The 25,230-nt window shown below is 37.0% G+C and overlaps 1 protein-coding gene across 1 annotated transcript in view; it reads left to right on the plus strand.

Annotated features, from left to right (window-relative positions):
* The first annotated feature begins 521 nt into the window (after positions 1-521).
* KCND2 (potassium voltage-gated channel subfamily D member 2) overlaps positions 522-25,230 on the plus strand; it is a 546,699-nt gene continuing 521,990 nt past the window's right edge. The window contains exon 1 of the mRNA XM_081535341.1: positions 522-2,425. Coding sequence (XP_081391467.1) covers positions 1,311-2,425 — 1,115 coding nt within the window. The 5' untranslated portion in view covers positions 522-1,310. The remainder of the gene's footprint in view (positions 2,426-25,230) is intronic.

Genomic DNA, 25,230 nt, shown 5'->3' on the forward strand with positions numbered 1-25,230 from the left:
GCGCCCCTTGCCTCCGCGCTCAGGCGTTTGCCCGCGCCGACCCCGGCTCCGCCGCTCCGCCGCCGCCCGCCCGGCCGCCCCGCAGCCCAGCCGCCCCGCCGCCCCGCGCAGCGCCGCTCCGGCCCCGGCCACCGCCGCGGCGCAGTAAGTTGGCAGCAGCTAGTCCCCTCCGTTCTCGCCTCCCCCGCACCTTTTGAACTTGTTGCTGCTGCTCGGCTCGCCTGCGCCTGGCTTTTGGAAGGTGAAAAGGAGGAGGGAGGCAAGGAGGGATGGGGGAAGGGGAAGAAGAGCTCGCTTGAGCTTTATTTATGCTCCCATCGGAGCGTCGGCTTCGGCTGCTCGCGAGCTGCTTTCTCGGGAGCCCTTTCCGGGTGCACGACGAGGAGAAAGTCTCTATGCAACTCGGCCCCGGCGCGCACTTTGCCAGGTATGTACCGCGGGCGAGGCGCGTTCCGCGAGGAAGCAGATGCTGCTGCCGCGGAAGCGGCGGCGCCTGCCAGCTCCCGGGCGCTGTAACTGTCACACTGTACCTGAGCTGAACTTGAAAAGAGAGTGAAGGGGCGATTGGGCGAGCGCTTTCGGCAGAACCCGGGGGGTGCTCGTAGACTCGGGGAAGGAGGATCTATACTAACGCTCCCCCAGCCCGGCCCACCGCCCCGCACCTCCGTCTCTGCAAATATACTGCCCGAGGAGTCGAGGCGGCGACCGGACTCCCCAGGAGACGTGGGGCAGCGGCTGTGACCGCATCTTGGAGGCTACTACAACAGGTCGCCTTTTTGAGACTCCTTTGGCGGGAAGGGCCACTTGGAAAAGGGAAGGTTTGAAAGAGCTGAAAGGGAGGGTGGAAGGGTTCCAGGATTCTTCAACAGAATACCACTCAGTGACTGTCCTTGTCTCTATCCTACACAACACATACTGACCCCACGTTATCCAGACTGTGTCGGGGAAGAAATCAGAGACACCTGTTTGAAATCAACTGCAGCATCTAAAGTCACCTGTGTACTTACTTGTGCCAGGGCTGGCCCGGTCCAACTGCTGGAAAGAGGTTTGGTTAGGTTCTGTTGGGCGTGATTATTAGGACATTGTATTTCCCCCCTCCTGTTACTCCAAAAATATTACCTGTCTTTGCGGGAACTTGCCCTTCAGAGAACTGTGACTTCATCAGGAGCCCTTCCTTGAATAAGGCTGATACCTCTGGACCACGTGTCTCAGTAGTGTTTTCTTTGACGGGCGGAAGTGGGTGATTGTGGCTACACTGAGGGACCACTGTAGAGACTTGATTGCCCTTCCGGCCTCCGCTTGAAGGAACCATGGCGGCGGGGGTAGCAGCATGGCTTCCCTTTGCAAGGGCAGCGGCCATTGGGTGGATGCCTGTGGCCTCGGGGCCCATGCCAGCTCCCCCTAGGCAGGAGAGGAAAAGGACTCAAGATGCTCTCATTGTGCTGAACGTGAGTGGCACTCGTTTCCAGACATGGCAGGACACTCTGGAACGTTACCCAGATACTCTGCTGGGCAGTTCAGAGAGGGACTTTTTCTACCATCCGGAGACCCAGCAGTATTTTTTTGACCGTGACCCAGACATCTTTCGCCACATCCTGAATTTCTACCGCACTGGGAAGCTCCACTATCCTCGCCATGAGTGCATCTCCGCTTATGATGAAGAATTGGCGTTCTTTGGCCTCATCCCAGAAATTATTGGCGACTGCTGTTACGAGGAGTACAAGGATCGCCGGCGAGAGAACGCCGAGCGTCTCCAGGACGATGCCGACACGGACAACACCGGAGAGAGTGCGCTGCCCACCATGACCGCTCGGCAGAGGGTCTGGAGGGCCTTTGAGAACCCCCACACCAGCACCATGGCCCTGGTGTTCTACTATGTTACCGGCTTCTTTATTGCCGTCTCAGTCATCGCTAATGTGGTGGAAACGGTGCCATGTGGGTCCAGCCCGGGTCACATTAAAGAACTGCCCTGTGGGGAGCGGTACGCCGTGGCCTTCTTTTGCTTGGATACAGCCTGTGTCATGATCTTCACAGTGGAGTACTTGCTTCGCCTGGCGGCAGCTCCTAGCCGTTACCGCTTTGTGCGTAGCGTCATGAGTATCATCGACGTGGTGGCCATCCTGCCGTATTACATTGGGCTGGTGATGACGGACAATGAGGATGTCAGTGGAGCCTTTGTCACACTCCGCGTCTTCCGGGTCTTCCGGATCTTTAAGTTTTCCCGCCATTCTCAAGGCCTGCGCATCCTGGGGTACACGCTGAAGAGTTGTGCCTCAGAGTTGGGCTTCTTGCTCTTCTCGCTCACCATGGCCATCATCATCTTCGCTACAGTTATGTTCTACGCGGAGAAGGGGTCTTCGGCCAGCAAGTTCACAAGCATCCCTGCTGCTTTCTGGTACACCATCGTCACCATGACAACGCTAGGGTAGGTGCCATCAAGGGTGATGGGACGGAGCTTAAATATGTGATTGTTGTGCAGATGTTAAGTTTATATACTTATTCAGAGCAAATAATCTTTCTCTTTCTTCAATGGTTTTAGGAAAGTATTCTCCAAATGGTTTTGAAGAACTCGTTTGATCTATGAAATGAGTATGATACGGTGATTGAAGTATTTAGGGAGTTGCTGGCCAGTGTTGAATATTAATGCCTGAAAGTGATAAATGCATACAGTTTAGAATTCCTGAACATAAAGATCATTAATATTATATGTATGAACACATAAAAATACAATGACAGTGAAAAACACAAAATTTGTGTCCAAGTAAAGGTATGAAAATACAAACTATGTATTGAAATGCCTAGAAAGTGCTTCAAGTATATTGAAATGAAAAGTTTCCATGTATATTTGAAGTATTACTTTCATATGAATACTTTGGCATACACTTTCCCACTAAGAAATATAATTCTCATTTTGCAACATTTTAAAACATATGATTATCAAAGGATTTTGTGATACATATGCATATATTCATCTATATGCATTTTCATCATGGCTGAGAAGTTATGCAGTGTTTTAGAATATCGGAACTGAAACTGATCAACTCAACAAAATGCAGTGGGATTATGTTTGCAACATACTTAAGATTTTAAGTTCATAGTTTCAAATAAAGAAGCAAATGACTTATCCACACATTTTTTAAGAAACAGCAGATCCCATCAGGCAATGGGCCCATGTCCACATAGAGGGTAAAGCAGTAGCTGATGAGATTGATGGTCACCAAGGGCTGGTTGTATTAGGGAATTTGCGTCCTGATTTCCTTCTAGAATTCTTTTCTTCATTATTTTATTTGACATTAATGGTGCTTTGCAACCAAAGGGACATATTCTGAATTAATATTGTTCTTTAAAATAAAATTTAGGCTGGAATTAAGATTTTTAGATGATTGAAGAAAGATATGACATTATTACTCCTGTTAATTAAACTGCAGAAAAGTAGCAGCATTTATATGGTAGAGACTATAGTAAAATAGAATGATGAGATCCTTTAACTTTTATGAGTTCTTAGATAAGCCAGGTAGTGATGTTCGTGTCATTCTTTCTTCAGCTCTATGCTGCTTTTCTTGCATAATTAATCAGTTCAATAAGGATTTGGTAATGGCTGTAAGAAAAAAAGTTATTCCCAAGGCTGCTTTTTAAATTTTGTGTTTCAGCCTAATTTAATTGCCTTCTTTAAATGACAGTGTGGTTAAAGTCAATTTGATTTTATTAGACATATTGTATTGAACAGAATTTCCCATGTTGTTCTATGGCTAACTAATGGAATATTTTAGATGTGAAGAATTTTTGGCTAAGAAATTATGGTAAAGTAAAATATAGTGACTTATGGTTTTGATTTAGTCTCACTTATTTTTGAAGACCTACTGGTGGATTTGTAAAAATGAATCAGTGAAAATTCTATATCCAATTGTTTGTATTTTCCTTTTATCTTGTTGGTAATTTGGGGACACATTTTGAAGAAAATGCAGAATACCTTAGCACTGTAGGTGCTTAGTTCTAACCAAGAGGTTTGTTGTGTTTATGTCATTTGAAGTCTTTATTAAGGGCAATTGGATAGTGTAGATTACTAGAAGAACTTCAGATTAGAAGTACACATGAATAAAAAGAGGACTCTATGTTAACAGGAAATGAAAGAAGTATTAAAAGGAAATATATTTTTAAAAATTAGGTATCTCTGGCAGTGTTTTTCATGAAGTATCAGTAAGTAATTTTAATGCCATATGCCCTCTACCTGATTGAATATAGGCATTATTATAATGAATGTTGATGAGGTGCTAATTTCATCTGGCTGAAAAGTTCTAGTCCAGATATGAGTAGTATTATTTTAAAGCTTCTTTTCTGAAATGACTTTCAAATTTTTATTTTATTTTGAAATTTATTTTTGTTTTCAGGAAAAGATGAGGAAATGTTAACCATTGACAATTTTTGTTATATAAATAAAGTGCTCAGAAACCTCTACTTTTTGAAATGATTTGAGAAACTAAATCATAATGCCTGAGTAAAATCTATGAAATTGTTTCAGTTTACAGGTTCTTTATGTTACTACATAAGAAAAGTTAAATAAACACACTTTCTCAGAACTTCGAAGTAAAAGGGGAGTCACTTTTTAGACTTAAGTTTCACTATAGTTGAAAATTTTAATTTTCAGGAAATTAAGGTAATTAATGATCCTGATGAAATATAGCACTCTAGTTTTTAAGATATAGAAATGTTGATGCAATCAAGATACAATCCATTTATTGGAGAACATATATAAACATTTAACAAAGCATATGCTTTATAATATAGCAAAGTTTCCTCAAAAAAATCTTCTGTTTCTCATCAAAATGTATTTATAATGTATTATACTTTCCTGAAGAAATAGATTAAAAAAAAAACCCTGCCTTTATGGTGTCTTAACTTTGGTTGCGTTGTGACTCAATAGCTTTATTTAAGAGTAGAAAATATTCAACAAAGCCATTACTTGAATTCATTTTTTATGCTGTAGTCTTTTGTGATGAAGTGTAAGATTCAAACTTTTTGGAAAATATGCAGTAGTTGAAGGTAAAATCAATCTGTGTCTGATAGATGACCAGGAATTTCCTATTACAGTGTATGAGCTCTTTTACTTGGCTATTATTTTTAATGGATCTAATGTTCATCAATTAATGATAATAGAAGTGAAAATGGAATCTTAGACAGTGGTTTTCGAAAGTTCAGTTCATACAAACATTATCTACATGAGAAGGAAGAGCCAAGAATTTTGTAATTCGGGACTGGCAGAATTATCTGTTACCCTCTCAGGTCATTTTAGGCAATATTCAGGTGGTTTTTTGGTCTGAAGAAATGAGTGGGTTTTACTATTGTGTATTCATCTAGTCATTTTTGTACTCCCTGAAATAGCAAATATCTGATTCTATATTTTATCCATGCTCATTATATAAGTAGTTAATTAATTTTCCAGTAAAATGAATACTATAAAATATAATTTTAAGCCTACCCACTTCCTATTAATTAAAGTCGGGAATATCAAAAGCACAGTTTTCAAAATCAATGAAAGGATGTCAGAAAAGTTTTTTTTTCTTTTAAACAATGTTTAACTTTACAATATTGTATTTGTTTTGCCATACATTGACGTGAATCCACCATGGGTGTACATGTGTTCCCCATCCTGAACCCCCCTCCCACCTCCCTCCCCATCCCATCCCTCCAGGTCATCCCCATGCACCAGCCCCGAGCACCCGGTATCATGCATCGAACCTGGACTAAAAAATAGATAAATAAACTAATTTAAAATAAAAAAAACAAAAACCAATGTTTAAATCGAATGGCCCTGTGTGTCTCTTCCTCCATTCCATGGAGGAATTCCGTGCTCTTTCTGAGCATACTTGTTGACCTACATGGGGCCTTGATGATCTCTTGACTCTCCTGCCTCCCTCTTTTTCTGTGATGTAATCTCTAGTTACTACCCTAAACAGCTTTGGGCAAGTAAGAACCTGGAACTCCTCTTTTGTCTTAATGACCTCTGGACAGGAACATATCATTGTTATTTTTCAGCGCGAACCAGGGATGGAATGTCTCCTGCTTGGTAGGTAGATTCTTTACCACTGCACCACCTGAAAAACCACATGCATAAACATTGCTAAGTGAAGGTTACTCAATCATGTCTACTCAATCATGTCTGACTATTTGCAACCCCATGGACTGTAGCCTGCCAGGCTCCTTTGTCCATGGGATTCTGCAGGCAAGAATACTGGAGCGGGTTGCCATTTCCTTCTCCACGGGATTTTCCCAACCCAGGGCTTGAACCCAGGTCTCCTGCCTTGCAAGCAGATTCTTTGCCATCTGAGCCACCAGGGGAGCTCCTAATGTGTTAATCAAATATGTCTTTACAAGGTGCAGGGGAGGGTACCAAAATTTATATTTTTTGGTGAAGAGCCATGCTGTGAGTAACATCCATTTTTACTTTGGCATACTACAACACATTTTTACAAAGTTCTGTATAGATCATGTTACTTGGGAATTGAAAATGGATTTATAAAGAGATGTAGAAAATGTGATATATATTCCTCTTTTAGCATTATGGGCAACCAAATCTTAAGTGTGTACATTTCGTTCTAGTCACCATTTGAATTAGACATAATATTTGACATGAGGTATATATTTTTAAAAAGTGTGTATTTACCCATCTTTCTGCATTATTTTCTATGAGCATTTTCTTGGTTGTTAGACACAGGTATGTCAGGAAGAGATGATATATATATATTCTGCGTGCAGCATCCTAGAAAAGGGATCATTTTCTAATTTTCAGTGGGTCTGATATGATATTCTTTTTTCAGAATGTCTTTTTAAAGTACAGATAGACTTGACCTTATACATATTTTGTTTGTGTAGTCACTTCATTTAATTTTGATGTCATGCACTTTGTATTTGTGTAAATTTTCCTCCCAATTTTTCTCATCTTTGAAAATGAATTAATGAAGTTCAAATTTCTTACTCCCTAATTTCTGAATTATTAGTGGAAGGAAACTTAGATGTTATCTATTTAAAATCCATCATTTTGCACATACAAGATTTTTTTTGCCTGCTCATAATTACACAGTTAATATTAGTGGTACTTTGTGAAATTTCATTTTTTACTCTTTTTATTCTCTTAAGACCTTAAAACATTATCTAGGAATGTGCAATAATAATTATCTGGGGGTTACTGCTGATGCTCAGAGAAAAGAAAGGAATAAATTTGTTCTTCAATGCATTATTTTAATGCATTTCTCTCCTAGTGCTACTCTCTATGACTCACGTTTTCTATATCCTGCAGTATCACTGCTAACTCTGCATTCATTCATACAGTACTGGACTTCATCATGAGGTGCTCAGTTGACACAACACAAGCATGTATTCTCATCTGGTGAACTATTAGACCATTTGGGGGAAAACTACTTAATGGTGAAATCGTACCTGTCCTGATGGATAAGAAAGTGAATCAGTTATTTTGCCTGAATTATCTAAAAAAGAGTTGGCCTGTGGATTGTTAAACACTGTACAATTTAACTTCTCTTTCACTGAAAGAAGGGGAATGGTGAAAAGAACTTCCCTGAAAAGGAGGTATTGTTCTTCTGAGCTGTAAGAATAATTTTGCTCTTTTTTCCCCCTACTCTCCATATATCTTATATTGTTTTCTGAGCATGAGTGTATATATATATATATATATATATATATATATATATATATATATATAAATAGGCATTGTTTTCCCACTAACTTCAGCAGCTACATTTGATCGTGTGGGGTATGGTCTGGTATTGAAGAGAAACTCAGGGTGAAACGCCATCTCTACATGTCTGTGCACATCTGCCTTTCTCCTTGTGTTAGTAGATTCCATTGGAATTTTTTGTCCTTTTGTTTTCTCCTTTGAGAGCCAACTTTTAAACTGATCTTCTCCCTGAAGCCTTCTCAGCCTCTCAAACTTATGTCATCTGTAGTTGAAATTACACTTGACAATAGTTAAGTGCTATTCTTTTTTTGGATATAACTTATGGTTTTACGTCTTGCCCACCTAACTACACTGAAAGGCTTTTGAGGTTTGGGTCTATACCTTTTGGAGACTTGTTTACTATGTTGATGATCATGCTGTGAGAGGATATGTGGACACCATGGAGAGCTCCTAAGCCATAACTCATACCATTGCAGCATTAGCAAGAGTCCACTAATCTAATCTTATGCTTTGTTCCATGTTTAAAAAAAAAAAAAAAACAAAAACTTGAAATTTGTTATTTGAACACTTTGTCTTTGGATGTACTACAATCCATCCTTTTTATTTTTTCTCTTTTTTAACTAAGGAGGGCTGTAAGTCATTCTTCTCTGCAAAGTTAGAATTAAAGGCTGTCAATGGCTATTTCCTGAATCAGTTTGCTTTCTGGTGAAAGCTGGGTAAATTGCAGGTGGCTTTGGGAAGCATATGGAGATATGTTATAATGTAAGTTAATCTGTGCAGAGATGTAGTGTCTTCTCTTTCAGGCTCAGTCGCTTTCTAAAGATGAGTAACTCAAGGGGCACATGGGTCAAAAAGATACCTGGATGACAGATACTTAGTCACTAGAAAGCTATTCTTTGTCTTAGCCAGTAAACACACATTGGACTGTTTTCCTTTATTTAGATTCACTCATAACATGGAATTGTTTAAAAACAGAGAACTGTTGTCTGTAAATGACATATGAGATAAATATATTCTCTATTCAGGAAGAAGTTCTCATTCTATGTGATTAAAAGGTGGGTTTACAGAATGTAAATATAAGTGTAGATACTTATTCTGGCACAGTACAATCAATTTTGCACTGAAAAGTTTGACAAATCTGTTATGTAAAGAAGATCCAAATCATTAAAGTGTGGGGAGAGTAGGGAGGGAGTTATCAGAAGTTAATAATGAGAAAAACATAACAGAAAAGAGTAGGATGACAGTTGAAATAATGTCAAATAGAATGGAAAAGTTTTGTTCTGAAAGTAAAAGGTCCCTTTTGTTCTTACGTGGGCCTCATTCTTCCACCTTTCTTACTTTCTTCTCTTTTAAGAACACCAGGAAGAGTGCTTTTGGAAACCCAAGTCTTACCAGTTATTTATGCTCTCAGGAGATAAAAATGTGACTCATAGGGTTCAATTCCATTTAATAGACTTCTGTTGATCACTTGCTACCTATCAGTGACCACAGCAGTAAGCATAATAGCCAACTTTCAGACCTTAGAATCTGAGTATTCTAGTAGGAGAAGCAGAAAGTGAACACAAATATATAATATAGTTCCAGGCAGTTGTGGGTGCTATAAAGAAAATAAGGGTAGGAAGTGTGCTATTGTGGATAGGGTATAGTAAAAGCCTTTCCAAGGGGAATATTTGAGCTGATGGCTTTTTGAAGGGATGAAGAGGGTCCTCTGAATATCTGAATGAAGAGTTTAGAAGAGAGAAAAGAAGTACCAAGACTGCAAGGCAGGAGGAATCTTGATGTGTTTCCCCTAAGGCTGTAATTGAAGCAAAACGAGGGAGGGTCTTAATAGCAAATACTATCTGAAAGGTAGTTGGGATGACATGACATAGGACATCATGGACCATAGTAAAGACTTTTTGGGTTTCATTTGAGACATAGTCAGGAGACATTGGGCTTCCCAGGTGGTGCTAGAGGTAAAGAACCCACCTGCCCATTCAGGAGACATAGGAGATGCGAGTTCTATCCTTCGGTTAGAAAGATCCTCTAGAGAAGGACATGGCAACCCAATCCAGTACTCTTGCCTGGAGAATCCCCATGGACAGAGGAGCCTGGTGGGCTACAGTCCATAGGGTCGCCTTGAGTTAGACACGACTGAAATGACTCAGCACTCACGCATGAGGAGAGAGTTGTGAGCAGGGTAGAAATGGGGTACGGTTTCTGTATTAAAATGAGCCTAAGCCCTGAAACATTTAAAATCTTAAAATACTCATTTTAACATTAATTTCTTTCCCATGTATAAATTCTCATTCTTTGCTAGATTCATTATACTTACCTTAAAATTTATATCCAATTATTCATGAGATTTTCCAGAAAAATGGAGTACTTTATGAGTGCATGATAAAATTCTTCCTAGCTGACAAAAATAAATCTAGTTCAAATGAAAAAATTGAAATTCCACATTATAGCTGAAAAGACAAAACTGGTTCTCAATAGAAATGGAACAATCTGGGAAATGACTGAGGATAATTCTTTATTTTGAATATAGATTTGCAGACTTAGAGTTGTCAATGCTAATGTTAGTGTTTAAGAATATCACCTATACTTTGGATTCTATTTAAAGATTTTTCTTTATTTTTCAGTCTTGTATAGGTACCAACCTGAAATACATATATCATCTTCAGGTGTTTTGTTATTTTTGTGAGTTTGAAAGTAAAAATGGTTTACATGTCTTGAAATCTGTGAAAATTGCCAGAGGATATGTATTTTTAACCCAAGTTAAATTGGGACCAGCTTGTAGCAAATGTATAATGAGAACTAACAGAGGCATTGCTTTGTTAAGAAACACTGTGTTAGAGAGTAAAACATAATTATGAATGGATAATTGGAGAGAACTTGGGTTTGGAAGAACAAGGATTGGATTAACAGCATAAAGGTATCTATCTATCCATCTATTTGTCTATCTCCCCAATCAACAACTTGTGAAAATACTTCCTCTATCTAAGTGAATTCAGTGTGTCATCTCACTTGGACAGCTCTTTTCATTAAAACATCTGCCCTCCAAATAGTTCTGCATCCTACCCAGAAATTCTATCCAAGAGGTTTGATTCCTAGTGGAACAAACTAAGACTCATGGGGGTATCACAAAGGAAAAGGTCCTGGTATTTACTTCCCTTTGCATGTGGGGAAGGTGAAGATGACAATCACACTCTCATTATTACTATCTTTTGTATATTTTGAATGGAGAACTGGTTTCCTTTTACTGTGCTACAGAAGTTAAGCTTTCTAAACCTATATCAATATTAATGCATTTTGGAGAAAAAATCCTTATGCATATTATTTTGGATAACACTTTGGGACTTATGAAAATGTTTCCAGTTCTTACCAAATGTGGTGTTTTGGAAATGAAAAATAGCATATGTATTTGTATTCTTAAATTAGATGGACCTAGTCATTCACATTAGACATTTTTTTTGGGTCAGGAAAGAATGTGCTTATGGATTCTCCCTAATGTCTGATTTTCTGCTTTTGTAAAAAGGTATTAAAATCATGGAATTTTGAGGTACAGGCCTCTTTAGAAATCACCTTGTAGATAATTCCTAATTTCCTTGAAGAAAATAGGAAAAATAGAACTAGTTAGTGGAAGAACATAAGCTAGGTTTCTGGGGGAACTTTTGAGGTCTAGTGCTCTTTAGAGCACAAGACACTAGAAGTCTTTTTTCCTCCATATTTCTTTCTCTATAAACCAAATATTGCAAATAAAATCAAGTAGTGTATAGGCACATTTAAAAAGACCTTAGATGATTATGGCATTTCATTGTAATATAAATAAAACTTCAGTTACTTGCAATGACTTCATATTATATATATATGTATCTATATGCTATATGTATATTTCATAGTCCTCCATTAGATTATAAATTGTTTATATAATCAAAATCACTGCAGATGGTGATTGCAGCAATGAAATTAAAAGATGCTTACTCCTTGGAAGGAAAGTTATGACCAACCTTGACAGCGTATTAAAAAGCAGAGACATTACTTTGTCAACAAAGGTCCATCTAGCCAAGGCTATGATTTTTCCAGTAGTCATGTATGGATGTGAGAGTTGGACTATAAAGAGAGCTGAGTGCAGAAGAATTGATGCTTTTGAACTGTGGTGTTGGAGAAAACTCTTGAGAGTCCCTTGGACTGCAAGGAGATCCAACCAGTCCATCCTAAAGGAAATAAGTCCTGGTGCTCATTGGAAGGACTGATGCTGAAGCTGAAACTCCAATAATTTGGCCACCTGATGTGAAGGGCTGACTCATTTGAAAAGACCCTGATGTTGGGAAAGATTGAGGGCAGGAAGAGAAGGGGACAACAGAGGATGAGATGGTTAGATGGCATCACTGACTCAATGGACATGAGTTTGGGTGGACTCCGGGAGTTGGTGATGGACAGAGAGGCCTGGCGTGCTGCGGTTTATGGGGTCACAAAGAGTCGGACACGACTGGGCGACTGAACTGAACTGAATTGAACTGGATAATATATATGAAATATATGTTTGTATCTCTATATGAATGAAGGGACTATGAACCAGTAACACATATAAACAAATTCATGTAATAAGTCTCATTTTATCATTCTTCTCTTGGTAATTTGCTATATTACCAATTTGCTAATCTGTTAAATCTTGTTGAAACTAAAAAGACTTTATTATTGAAGTTTCAACTTTGAATTTAGACAGTTATCTAAAGGGGTGATTTTGTTGTTTTTAACATCAACAATTTTGAAAGCAGGCTATGGAATCAGTGTTAAATAATTTGTTTGACTTGTTTTGGTCTAAAGAGCAGAAACTCAAAATTTGAAATATCAAATTTGTTTACATTTTGCCCCTAAAATATTAAGGTATGTTTTTTCATTAAATGAAAATACATATTAAGGTTCAAATTAAATAATACTTTAAAATGTTTTTCAGTTCAACATTATATATCATATTTTGAGGTGATGTTCTCAAGCTTATTTAAATAGCACATTTCTATTCTGAAAATCATAATAAAAATTGTTTTTTTTCCCTAGAATTATTAAGGGGACAACAACTCCTTTAATTTCATCAAATTTTTGACAGTTAATATTCTAGAAATTTAGTTAGTAAGCAGATACTTGTAACACTTTACAGAAAATCTTCAAGATAAAGATAAATTGATAAATTATAATGAAGGATCTTACATTTCAATAGGATATATTGAAGAAAGCTAAATGTTTGATACAAATAGCTTAAAGAACTAGACCAAGATGCAATGTTTTTATTCTACTTCAGGTGCACAGAATTTAACTAATTATTACCCTTTTGCATGACACACTTCTGTAATTCATCCATCATTGTTCTCCTTATCATTTTATTTAATAACTTTTAATAGTGTAATATGCACAGGTGAACATACCACCAAACAAAAGCTATTTCGTTGGTATTTACCTAAATCTAATCATAAGCACCTGGAGAAGGCAATTGCACCCCACTCCAGTACTCTTGCCTGGAAAATCCCATGGATGGAGCAGCCTGGTAGGCTGCAATCCATGCGGTCGTGAAGAGTTGGACACGACTGAGCGACTTCACTTTTACTTTTCACTCTCATGCATTGGAGAAGGAAACGGCAACCCACTCCAGTGTTCTTGCCTGGAGAATCCCAGAGACGGCGGAGCCTGGTGGGCTGCTGTCTATGGGGTCGCACAGAGTCAGACACGACTGAAGCAACTTAGCAGCTGCAGCAGCAGCAGCAATCATAAGCACCTCTTCTCTCCATTTTGTCCCATTGTCTTTCTGTGCTATAGGTAGTCATCATTTGAAATTATCACTCTGAAAGCTGTATTTTTAGTGGAGATTTTATTGGCTTTATAAAAGAATATCTTGCTGTGTGCAGTCTTTTTGGTTCTTTCATGAAATATTTTGTTACTTAGGTTCATCCATGTTGTTGCCATGCATTATAATTCATTTTTGGCTGCTATGTAATATTTTATTCCATTGTGTGAATATACTACAATTCATCAACCACTCTGTTGATGACATTCAGTTTGATTCTTAGTTTTTCAGAAGAGTCCTCATTTCCAAATTGTTGACATGTACAGTTATCTCTCCTGTGTATATAACTTGGAGTGAAGTTGGTAGGTTACAGGTATGAATGTACAACTTTGAAGGATAAAGCCAAATTTTCCAAAGTTGCTGCATTGATTGGTACTTCCACTAGCAAAGAGTAAACAATGTAAATAAGTAAAATTTCCAAAAAGATGATTTCTATGAGGCAGTGGGACCCAGTGAGGAGAGAAAGATATTGGTAAAATGAAAACATTAAGAATTTTTTTCAATTGATACTGCTTTTACCTTGATATTTTTAAGATGAGCAATGATTATAATTGTAGCAATCATAACTTGCATTTTATTCAATTCCATGCCTGTGGTTGAATTCTTATTTTTTCAGCCTAAGAAGGTTTACTCTGATAAACATTACATTCACATTTTCATAATGTAAAATATTTATTAATTTCTCTGTGTTTGAACTGAAGACCAACCATATCCAACTCAATAATATTAAAAACATCAAACCTGAAAATATCTGACTAGGCTTTGGTTTACTCATCCTTGTGAAATTAAAAATGAGGATTGAAGTTGATAGTCAATTGATTTTTCTGATGTTTCATAGTATTTTATAAAATGTTACATATAGCATTTTACAAATATGTACTGCTAAGAAAGTAGTCAAATCCTCTCCATTCACATTGTCCAATTCATCAGAACTTCGCTGTAGTTAGAAAAAATATGCTAATTTCAAGGCTTCTCAGACATTCAGAAGGGGATACATCACTGTGAAATAGGATATAAGAATAAATGTCAAGAGGAAATTACTTCCATTTCAGGAAATTCTTAATTATGGAAATTAAGTGAATATTATTTCCAGCCCTTCATAGACAACTTTGCAACTTCTTTCATGTTTTAAATGAAAGACAGTTGTTTTGAAAAGCTTAATGAATTTATAGTATATACATGTTGAATTTTTTTTTTTTAAATATAGCATTTGTGCTTTAGGCTTTAAAAATTACATGAATTTGATATCAAATACCAAAAGACATCACTATAAATATGCTAATAAAAATAATGTAATTTAGAAAATTACTATAAACTTTTCTTTATGAAAATATGGTACTTTATTAAGGATTGACATAGTCCTAAGAGTAAAGTGCCTATTGATTTCTCAAAGAATTTTATTATTTTTGTGTAAAGAGTCCCAATACCTTCAAAATCACCTAAATGAAAAGTAAGATTATTTTATTTCAAAACAGTTAAAAGGAGGTTAATTTTTAAGTCAGGTAGCAAATTTTGGCCCTATATACTGAACTATTTTAAGCCAAACTTTGCATAAATTAAGAAATCACTTTATAGACTATTCTTGTTTTAATTCTGTCTCCTTGTTATTTCCCACATTATTCAGTGCCCAGTTTCAGGATCTATATCCATTGTTTTAAATATTACTAAAAATATGTGTGAATGCAAAATGCTCATATACATTTAAGAAACACAAACATATATGTCAATACAAAATGTACAGATATGTACGTATTATACGCATTTGTATATGTTGATATACACATACCTTCTTTTATTTTTCTGGAAGGACATAAAATGAACTATTGATGATAAAACTTTTAAGAAGTCTGGACATGTGGGATATAGAAAGAACCATTTTATATTTCATGGTGTACCATTTTGTATTAAAAACATTTTTCATTAGCCTATAGAATTTCTCTTAGAAGAGGGCTTTCTAATGATATTTGGGATCTTTTATTTTCATGTTTCTATATAAAAACTTTACAAATGTTATTTAAAATTAAATCCCTTCTCTTAAAATAATCATTTGATAATTCACTCAAAAATGGCCTTTAGTATGTCGGATGATAGAGTCAAGCCAACATGAATTTAAACACTAGCTCAGTGATGTTGATCAAGTTAACTTAAATTCTGCCTGAGATTCCCCATCTACAAAAATAGATTAGTAATATCTACCTGATAAGACTTTTATAAAAATTCAATGTAGATATGTAAAGTCTTAAAACATTACCTTCTACATAGATGCTATATGAGAAATTAGTATTCTATTATTATTAAACATATGATATTAAATGTAATATTAAATATATATATTTTTTGCAAAAGAAGAAATAGTAAAGGAGCAGGAGGAAATTTTGGGAAAGTATGGTATGTTTATGGCTTTGATGATAGTAATGGTTTCATTGGTGTATATTTATCCTCCAAACTCATCCAAGTTTGTGTATATTGAGTATGTGTAGCTTTAAAGAAAGAGAAAAAGAGAGAAAGACAGGCAGGAAGAAAAGCAAAGAAAAAAAAACTCTTAATGAAATAAAAGAATGAGTCTCTAGTCGATTACCCAATAAACAATTAGGCAAGAAATGACTACTGAAGATGGGGAGTTATTAATTGAAGACACACATTCAGTCAGGAGACATTTCCTGTTTAGAAGCTGGAATTTCGATTCACCATATAAAATTTTTGTCATTGAAAACTCAATAGTTAATACATTTGATTTACCAAATTATAAAAATCCTATGTCTCTGGTAAACTTGTTTCGAAATTATGTACTTAATTGATCACACCTTTATTATTTTTCACTCTGCCAACTTTTAAAGAGGATTTGAAACAGTGTACTGTCAAATGAACCAAAAAGATTAAATAAACAAGTGCCAAGTATTAAAGATGAAGGGGAAATGATGGAGAACAAAAAGTTCTGTTAAATAAAGCTTTACCATGCATAAATTCAGCTCTGGACTTACTGGCAGCCAGAGAAAGGAGGGAGAGTGTAGCATATTTCACAGCTCTATTTAGCCAAGAAAGGAAAGTATCTAACTTCAGGATCAATTGTTTTAGAAGAATAGAGCCCAAGAAAATTTATCATGTGATCTTTATAAGCAGGTTATTTAACAACATAATGAGCAGTATCTGCACCAATGACTGATCATATATTATACACATCTTTATAAGAAAAGTATATAACGGTATCTTAAGAATATGAAAGTATTTTCAGAGGAAATATAAATTGTATAATAAAGAATATTACTTCTAGATAATTACAAGATACATTTGTAAAGTTTAGAAAATTCTGAGTGATGGAAGACCATAAAAATTGGGACTACCTGGGACACTTTCAGGAAGATCTCCTGGAGAAGGAAACGGCACCCTATTCCAGTCTTCTTGTCTAGAGAGTCCCCATAAACAAGAAGAGCCTGGTGGGCTACAGTCCATAGGGTCGCAAAGAGTTGGACACGACTGAAGCGACTTAGCACACATGCATGTACGGGACACTTAGAAAAATGTAGCTCCTTAGCAGCCACCTAAAACAAATAATGTCTGGAGGTGGGAACTATGACAACTGCATTTTTACTTCTCTCATGAAATATTAACAACCAGTGATCTGGAAGAATGTATGTTGAGGATTTCCCTAATAGTCTCATCCACCAATATTGACCTTGAGCTGATGTTTTGAAAGGAGGTAAAAACAAACTGTTTAAAACAATGGATCCATGGGTGAATTCAAGTGTATCTCTAATATGCAAGTGGATTTAATTTTTAAATAATTTTGTAATTTCTCTGTAAATAAGGGAACACTGAAAAATGACACTTTGGTCCTTGTTTCTTCACTGTACTGTACTTAACATCCTTTATGCATTGTATGCATACTCTTTCTTTCTTAAGAGAAAACTAGCTTTTCATTGGCCTGAAGATCTTTATTCCATTTCCTTGCTGACAAATAGGTGGCATATATTTGTAAGTATGCAAAGTTCATCATATTCAGTTCAACTCAGTCATGTCCGACTCTTTGCGACCCCATGAAACGCAGCACACCAGGCCTCCCTGTCCATCACCAACTCCCAGAGTTTACCCAAACTCATGTCCATTGAGTCAGTGATGCCATCTAACCATCTCATCCTCTGTTGTCCCCTTCTCCTCCTGCCATCAATCTTTCCCAACATCAGAGTCTTTTCAAATGAGTTAGCACTTTGCCAGGTGGCCAAAGTATTGGAGTTTCAGCTACAACATCAGTCCTTCCAATGAACACCCAGGACTGATCTCCTTTAGGATAGACTGGCTGGATCTCCTTGCAGCCCAAGGGACTCTCAAGAGTCTTCTCCAACACCACAGTTCAAAAGCATCAATTTTCAGCTTTCTTTATAGTCTCATGTGAATTCTTATTTTCATCTTTTGTCCTTTGTCATTCCTTCTGGTTGGGATTTGGGCTATGGAATTTGCATTAAGAGTAACTTGTAAAAGGACAATAAAAACTAGAGTTGGAGGTGAAAAAAATCAAAACAAAACCAAAAAATAGTGATCTAGATGAAGAAGCAAAAGTGATAGTTTTCAATATTAGCTAAACTAGCAAAACTCAACATTTAGAAAACTAAGATCATGGCATCCAGTCCCATCACTTCATGGCAAATAAGATGGGGAAACAATGGAAACAGTGAGAGACTTTATTTTTGGGGGCTCCAAAATCACTGCAGCTGGTGACTGAAGCCATGAAATTAAAAGAAACTTGCTCCTTGGAAGAAAAGTTATGACCAACCTAGACAGCATATTAAAAAGCAGAGACATTACTTTGCCAACAAAGGTCCATCTAGTCAAAGCTTTGGTTTTTCCAGTAGTCATATATGGATGTGAGAGTTAGACTATAAAGAAAGCTGAGCGCCAAAGAATTGATACTTTTGAACTGTGGTGTTGGAGAAGACTCTTGAGAGTCCCTTGGACTGCACGGAGATCCAACCAGTCCATCCTAAAGGAAATAAGTCCTGGTGCTCATTGGAAGGACTGATGCTGAAGCTGAAACTCCAATAATTTGGCCACCTGATGTGAAGGGCTGACTCATTTGAAAAGACCCTGATGCTGGGAAAGATTGAAGGCAGGAGGTGAAGGGGACGACAGAGGATGAGATGGTTAGATGGCATCACCGACTCAATGGACATGAGTTTGGGTAAACTCCAGGAGTTGGTGATGGACAGGGAAGCCTGACGTACTCTAGTTCATGTGGTCGCAAAGAGTCAGACACGACTGAGCAACTGAACTGAGCTGAAACTAGCAAAAGTACTAGTTATGTATGTAAATATATGCATGCATGCTAAGTCGCTTCACTCAGGTCCTACTCTTTGTGACCTATTGGACTGTAGCCCGCCAGGCTCCTCTGTCCATGGGATTCTCCGGGAGTGAGTTGTCATGCCCTCCTCCAGGGGATCTTTCTGACCCAGGGATCAAACGTGTGACTCTTACATCTCCTGCATTGGTAGTTGGGTTCTTTATCACTAGCATCACTTACGAAGCATATATATATATATATATATATATATATATATATATATATATAAAATACATTGATAGAAATTCAGTAACTTTCACTGTGGGTGATGAATGGATTCTTTTTTGTAATAAGCCCCATCCTATTTTGTGCCAAAGGACAAGGTGTTATGGATAATGGCCATTAGTCCTGGTGTTCTGCAGAGCAGCTGGAATGAAGACACAACTGCATCCTTTTGGGAGTTTGGGATTGTGAGCTTTTAAAGTTACTGATTTCCTAAACTCTCAGGAGTGGCTGGCTTGATCTTTCCTCAGTGGGAACACAAGTTAACTGACCAGTTGATGATAATGAACATAAGGAACATGGAATCTTAGATCGGGGTCTCTGGAGAAGAGAAGAGCTTATGAGAAGCCAAGACAGTGCCCAGGATAAAGTCATTCTAAATCTCATGAGACCAGAATTTTCTTTAGCTACTTTTTTCTCCTTTTTATTCTTTTCTTTTTCTTCTATATAAGCAGAAAATTGGTTCAAAGGATTTACTTTCCAAAGAGGATAATTTTTAATCACACGTTAGGGATTTCAACTGTGGAAGACCTAAAGATAGAAAACAAATTACTAGTGCATTCTTAGATTATAATTGAGCATAAGGAAAGTTTTATGTAAAAATTCAGAGAATGACTGATTTGATGTTGAGCTTTTTAATTGGCTTTTCATGGCTGCTGGCCTGTCTAAAATAGCTTTATGTTCTTTCCTGGTAAATACGAGAAAGTATGTAATAAACCTTATCCCATGAGGTGTGGATGCAAAGAGAACATACTCATGAAAGATTGATTGAAAATTCCTATGACTAGGAACTGAAATTTTCTTCCTGCCTTGGAGGGTACTGTCTGATTGGCTGTGATTACAGGATTTCTGGTTATTAACTTTGGTTAAAAGAGGAAACTTTTGGTCAAACGTTATTATTCAGTGATAAAAGTCTTGATAATTGTAATCTCATGGAAACTTGAAAGTCTGTTAGAGTCAAGATTAAGAGACTGACCGCTGCTGCTGCTGCTGCTGCTGCTAAGTCGCTTCAGTCGTGTCCGACTCTGTGCGACCCCACAGACGGCAGCCCACCAGGCTCCTCCGTCCCTGGGATTCTCCAGGCAAGAACACAGAGTGGGTTGCCATTCTAACATTTCAAAATCTTAATTGGAAGTGAGATTAGTTAAATGGTGCAGGTTTATTCCAAGTCAGGTAAATAGGAAAGACAGTCTTATAAACCTTCCATAATGACACTTTTCCTATACAAAATATATGTGGGAAGAGAGAGAAAGGGAAGAAGAGGGAGGGAGAATATGAATGAATGAGTGAGTGTGTAGCAGAAAATTTGACTCCTGTAATGGGGCAAGGGAAGGTCTCGATTTATTGACAGGAATGGTAAATGAAAATAAGTAATTATTTAATAAAATATGAGAGAGGAAACCAAAATAAGGCCTCTCCTTTAAAAACATGTTTAATTCAAATGGCTATAACTAGTATCTAAAAAAAATTAAGCAAATTCTTTTAGTTAAAATAGGAAACTGGAACCAAAAACAGTAGATTATATTTTAGAAACAAGTCTGAATTTTGATATGAAGTTCTTCTAGGAGAATATCAGAAAATATTCAATGGAAATTCATGTTCCTAATCAGGTAGCCCAGTAAAAGAATCTTAGGCTTCTATGGAAGATTTGAGCCAGACATAAATATCAACCAAATATCACACACATCATCCTTCAAAGTTCTGATCTGCTATTGAAATCTGAAATATTTTAAAAAATGGATTTTAAACTATTAATCCAGAATGTATTTTAATCAGGTCTATAATATTTTCATTTTTGTTTTAGTTGATTTAGAAGAATCTGTTTAATTGAAGAGCTACACATGCAATTTATTCTTAATAATTTGTTTCTAACCTCACATTGTATTTCTGTTTATTTGTGGTGTCCCTAGGAACCAATTAGAAAATACCCAGGGATCTATAATGCTCTATTCGTGGCCTTGTTGTGTTTAAGGTGCTTCAATATGCCTGCTGACAAAAGTTCTCTCTTCAAAGAACCTCAGACTTTAGTTGAAATCTCCCCTGCAGCTTTTATAACAATGCCTGGAACATTGCTTTGTGAATTGCAGATGCTGAATAAAGATTTTTATTCCTTTTTACTGTAGAGTTAAGTTTCCAACCCACTTTAAGTACTTGTATCACTCACAATGCTTTCTAGCTTCTTCTCTCTCAGCTACATATTCTCTGACACACAGATATCTGCATACAGAGATAAGAATCCCACAGATGCAAAAGTTCAACATACATTACAAAATTACACTTGAAATAAATGTCTAGTATTTTGACACTTTTTAATATGATGATTTTTTCCTTTGCAAAACTATTTCCAAATCCATATTCACTTTCCTTAAGCTTCTAAAGTAATCCTCTACATTTCTGTATTATTTTCTCATCTCTATGCCGTTGGCTCCTAGCTATACTTATCTATCCTGGGCCAGTCTTCTGAGCTTCAGACAACAATTTCCAGATTTATGCTATCAGGAAATATTATGGCCTTGGTTTTTGTAGACAGCATAAGAAGTGGCCATTTAGAGAACATTTCCAATCTAATGGAAAACCGTTAGATATAGTGTATTGTCTAGCTAGCACATTACTCAACATCCCATATACTAACAGCTATAGAAGTGTGTATATATATATATATTTTTTCTTGTATGCTAACTTGATTAGAGTTTAGATGTTTCCTGTGTGACTGATGAGAAGAATTTTCAGGCACATGCAGGATCACTAGTAATGTATGCCATGGCCAGTTAGTGACATCAGCCATAGTGGGGAACAGAGGAGCATTTCTTACCTGACATAAGCAGCCTCAGTGGCAGAAAAATACAGAGTATATTCTGGGCACAGTGCATAGATTCCTTTGGCACTCAAATATCTGTTGAATGTTAAATGAACAAAAATCTGGAATCACTCGTCACATTTTAAAGCTTAATAAATTCTGCTGTGAATGAATTTGAAAGTAATTATTGTAACACAAATAACAGTCCCTTCACTTGTAAGTTTTATTTGTTCTAATATTTGTATTTTTACTTTTCTCATGTGTTTTGACCCTCAGAGGTGATAAATAAATATCCTTGGAATAAATTGAAATGAATAAAAAATGTCTTTATGAATGCATAAAATTCTATTCATATTTGGGGAACTGGAGAAACAATTCTAGCAGGAGAATGGAATAGAGATTGAATTAGATGGCATTTGAATCTTGTTTTATGGTGGTAACACTTGAACATCCCAAATAATCTGTGATACATGACATATGACTTTTATCTCTCTGTAATGTTACTCCCTGTAACTATCTCTCACCATCACCTTAGCACTGGTATTTATTAATAATCTATGAAATTGATGTACATCAGGTACTGCATACAGTTGAATATGCTGGAACATTATTGTGTAACAGAACCAAATATGGTACCCAAAAAACAAATCCATAGTCATATACAAAACGTAGCAAGTAAGCATAGAATATAGATGTCAGTTAACTCAATTTATTAAGTATCCCTAGGTGCCAGAGAATATACTTGGCACTATGAAGAAAAGATAAGTATTAGAGACTAAGTTCTGTGCAGAGCTGGGATTTTAAATTCTGGCTCTTCTCACTGGCTGACTCTACAGAGCCTGGATGCAGTTTAAAGATATATTTGTGTTTGCATGGTATAAAATGTGTGAAGAACTTTTTAATGCTCTGAAATGAGCGATTGTTTGCCTGGGTTGGAAAGAACAAGAGTCAACCCTCAATTCTTGTAGTCAAGTTAGAGACTGTGGAGCATATGAAATTGCCAGGATATTTGAACACAGTTATTCTATCATGGTCTCCTTTCCTCCTTTGAGGCCTGTCCTAGTCAATAGGAAAGAATGGCTAGGATATATTAACTTAACTTTTGAGTTGATTTCTATAGCTGTTGTTTTTCTCTTAATGTTTTTGTTGGTAAAACATAATTGGTATTTGCAATCTTAAATCCAAATGGACATAGGATTGCCTATGTCCCTTGTAGTTTTAAATGATGCAAAGCATAAATTGATAAATAATTCAGTGTGTGCTTGCTAAGAGTCGCTTCAGTCATGTCAGCCTCTGTGCAACTCTATGGACTGCAGCCTGCCAGGCTCCTCTTTCTATGGGATTCTCCAGGCAAGAATACTAGAGTGGATTGTTGTGCCCTCCTCCAGGAGATCTTCCCAACCCAGGGATAGAACCTGAGTCTGTTCAGTCTCCTGCATTGGCAGGCGGGTTCTTTACTGCTAGTGTCAACTGGGAAGCCACTGAATTCAGTATCACAATGCAAAACACAAATTGATAAATAATTCTGTATCACCATTGAGAATGTTATAATATTTGCTCTCTAAGTATGTTACTTAAGAGATAAGTATGCTGAAATATATTAAATGTCTTTAAATGTTCTAGTTATATTTTGAAAGACCCATTTCTATGATAAGAAAGCAATTCATTTAAATATTAGTTCTTGATTTTCGTAGTGCTTTTACTCCCTTTGTTCGAGTTAAGTGAGAGTTTTCAAACAGTACTTATTTATGTTCTTATAGAATCTTGAAGCTAAAAACTTCCTTGTAGGTCATCTGGCTCTAACTTCTACCAATTGAAAGCCCCTCTTTATAATATATTCTATTTATACGGACGTCTATGGACTTTTTGGAATATTCTATGCATTTGGAAGTTTAAGACAGCCCGATTCTTTGCAGCACAGCTCATGTTTTATCAAGTTTTAAAAACTGAGTTGACATGGGACACCTTTCTGTATCATCCATTTAGTCAAATTAGGTTTTAGAGATTGAACAGAGTATGTTTTCTATTTTTTCCCTAATAATTTATACATTTTTGGTTGCCCTGGTCTTCCTTGCTGCATGTGGTTTTCTCTAGCTGCAGAGAGTGGGGGTATTCTCTAGTTGTGGTGCCCAAGGCTCTCGCTGCAGTCAGTGGCTTCTCTTGTGGACACAGGCTCTAGGGGTGGGCTCAGTAGTTACGGCGTACAGGCTTAGCTGCTCCGCAGCACCCGGAATCTTTTAGGACCAGGGTTACGAACCTGTGTCTCCTGCATTGGCAGTCAGATTCTTATCCGCTGTACCACCTGGGAAGTCCCCAGAATATGTTTCTTTTCACATTCTTTCCAGGACTGTGCTTGATCTCACTGAAGAGTGATATCAGTTCCTCCATAGGCTTTTCTCTGCTGGGGTGAACTTTCTTAAGTCATTCAAACTTTGTCATGTTATGTGATTTCTGGACCCTCTCATTGCCTTGATTTCAAGTCCTCTGAAGCTGATCTGACTGGAAGAAAGTACATTGAGATCATGACCTGCAGTGACACTGATACTGTGCATCTCTGAAGAGGGCCTTAATGCAATGACTTGAATCGATCTTGTGGTAAAATAACAGGTCTTTTATTTTTACTTGAAACACTATAAAACCTTTCTTTCTTCTCTTTCCTTATACTATTTACTACTTAAGCATAAATTCTACCAGATTTTTAGAATCTTTGCTAAATTTCATTCTGTGAGCTAATAAAAATGCATTGTTTGAGTGTTACCTAGCTACATGGCTCAAACTTCTCCATGTGTCTGTTTAATTATATTATAAAAATGAAACAAAACACACAATAGACAGTGTTCTTCTGGAAAAGCTATAAAGGAGTCCTCATCCCTGGAAGTGTTTATTCATATCATTGTACCTGAAGGCATCCATCTAGTGCAGATAGATACTTAGAATCCGGTAGGGCAGGGAGAAGAGAAACAGAGAGTATATTAAAAATCCTAATCGAATTGTTCCAGCACCCACGGGCTATTCTGGTTCTGTTTGACCAGCAGCTGAGGTTCATTCAGGTTTCTGGTGATTTTTCCCTTTACTTCCTAGGAGGATCATCAATAATGAGCCTATTAAGTCAACTGAGATAGAAAGAGGAGAAGGGTCAGACACACGCAGCTTTCCTTATTTGATCAGATTCATTCCAAGGGATAAAAAATGGAGATCATCATCATTATCATCATGACAGAAGCTCTCATTTAATGAGTCATTACCCTGGGTCAGGCGCTACAATCAGTTCTGTTTTACATTCATTGTTTCTCATTACATGTGATTCTACAACATAGGCCTTACTTTTATTTCACAGGTACACAAAATGTGACTTAGAAAAAATTGAT

Source organism: Giraffa tippelskirchi, chromosome 10, assembly GCF_054371585.1.
Source record: "Giraffa tippelskirchi isolate mGirTip1 chromosome 10, T2T-mGirTip1v1.2.pri, whole genome shotgun sequence".
Lineage (NCBI taxonomy): Eukaryota > Metazoa > Chordata > Mammalia > Artiodactyla > Giraffidae > Giraffa > Giraffa tippelskirchi.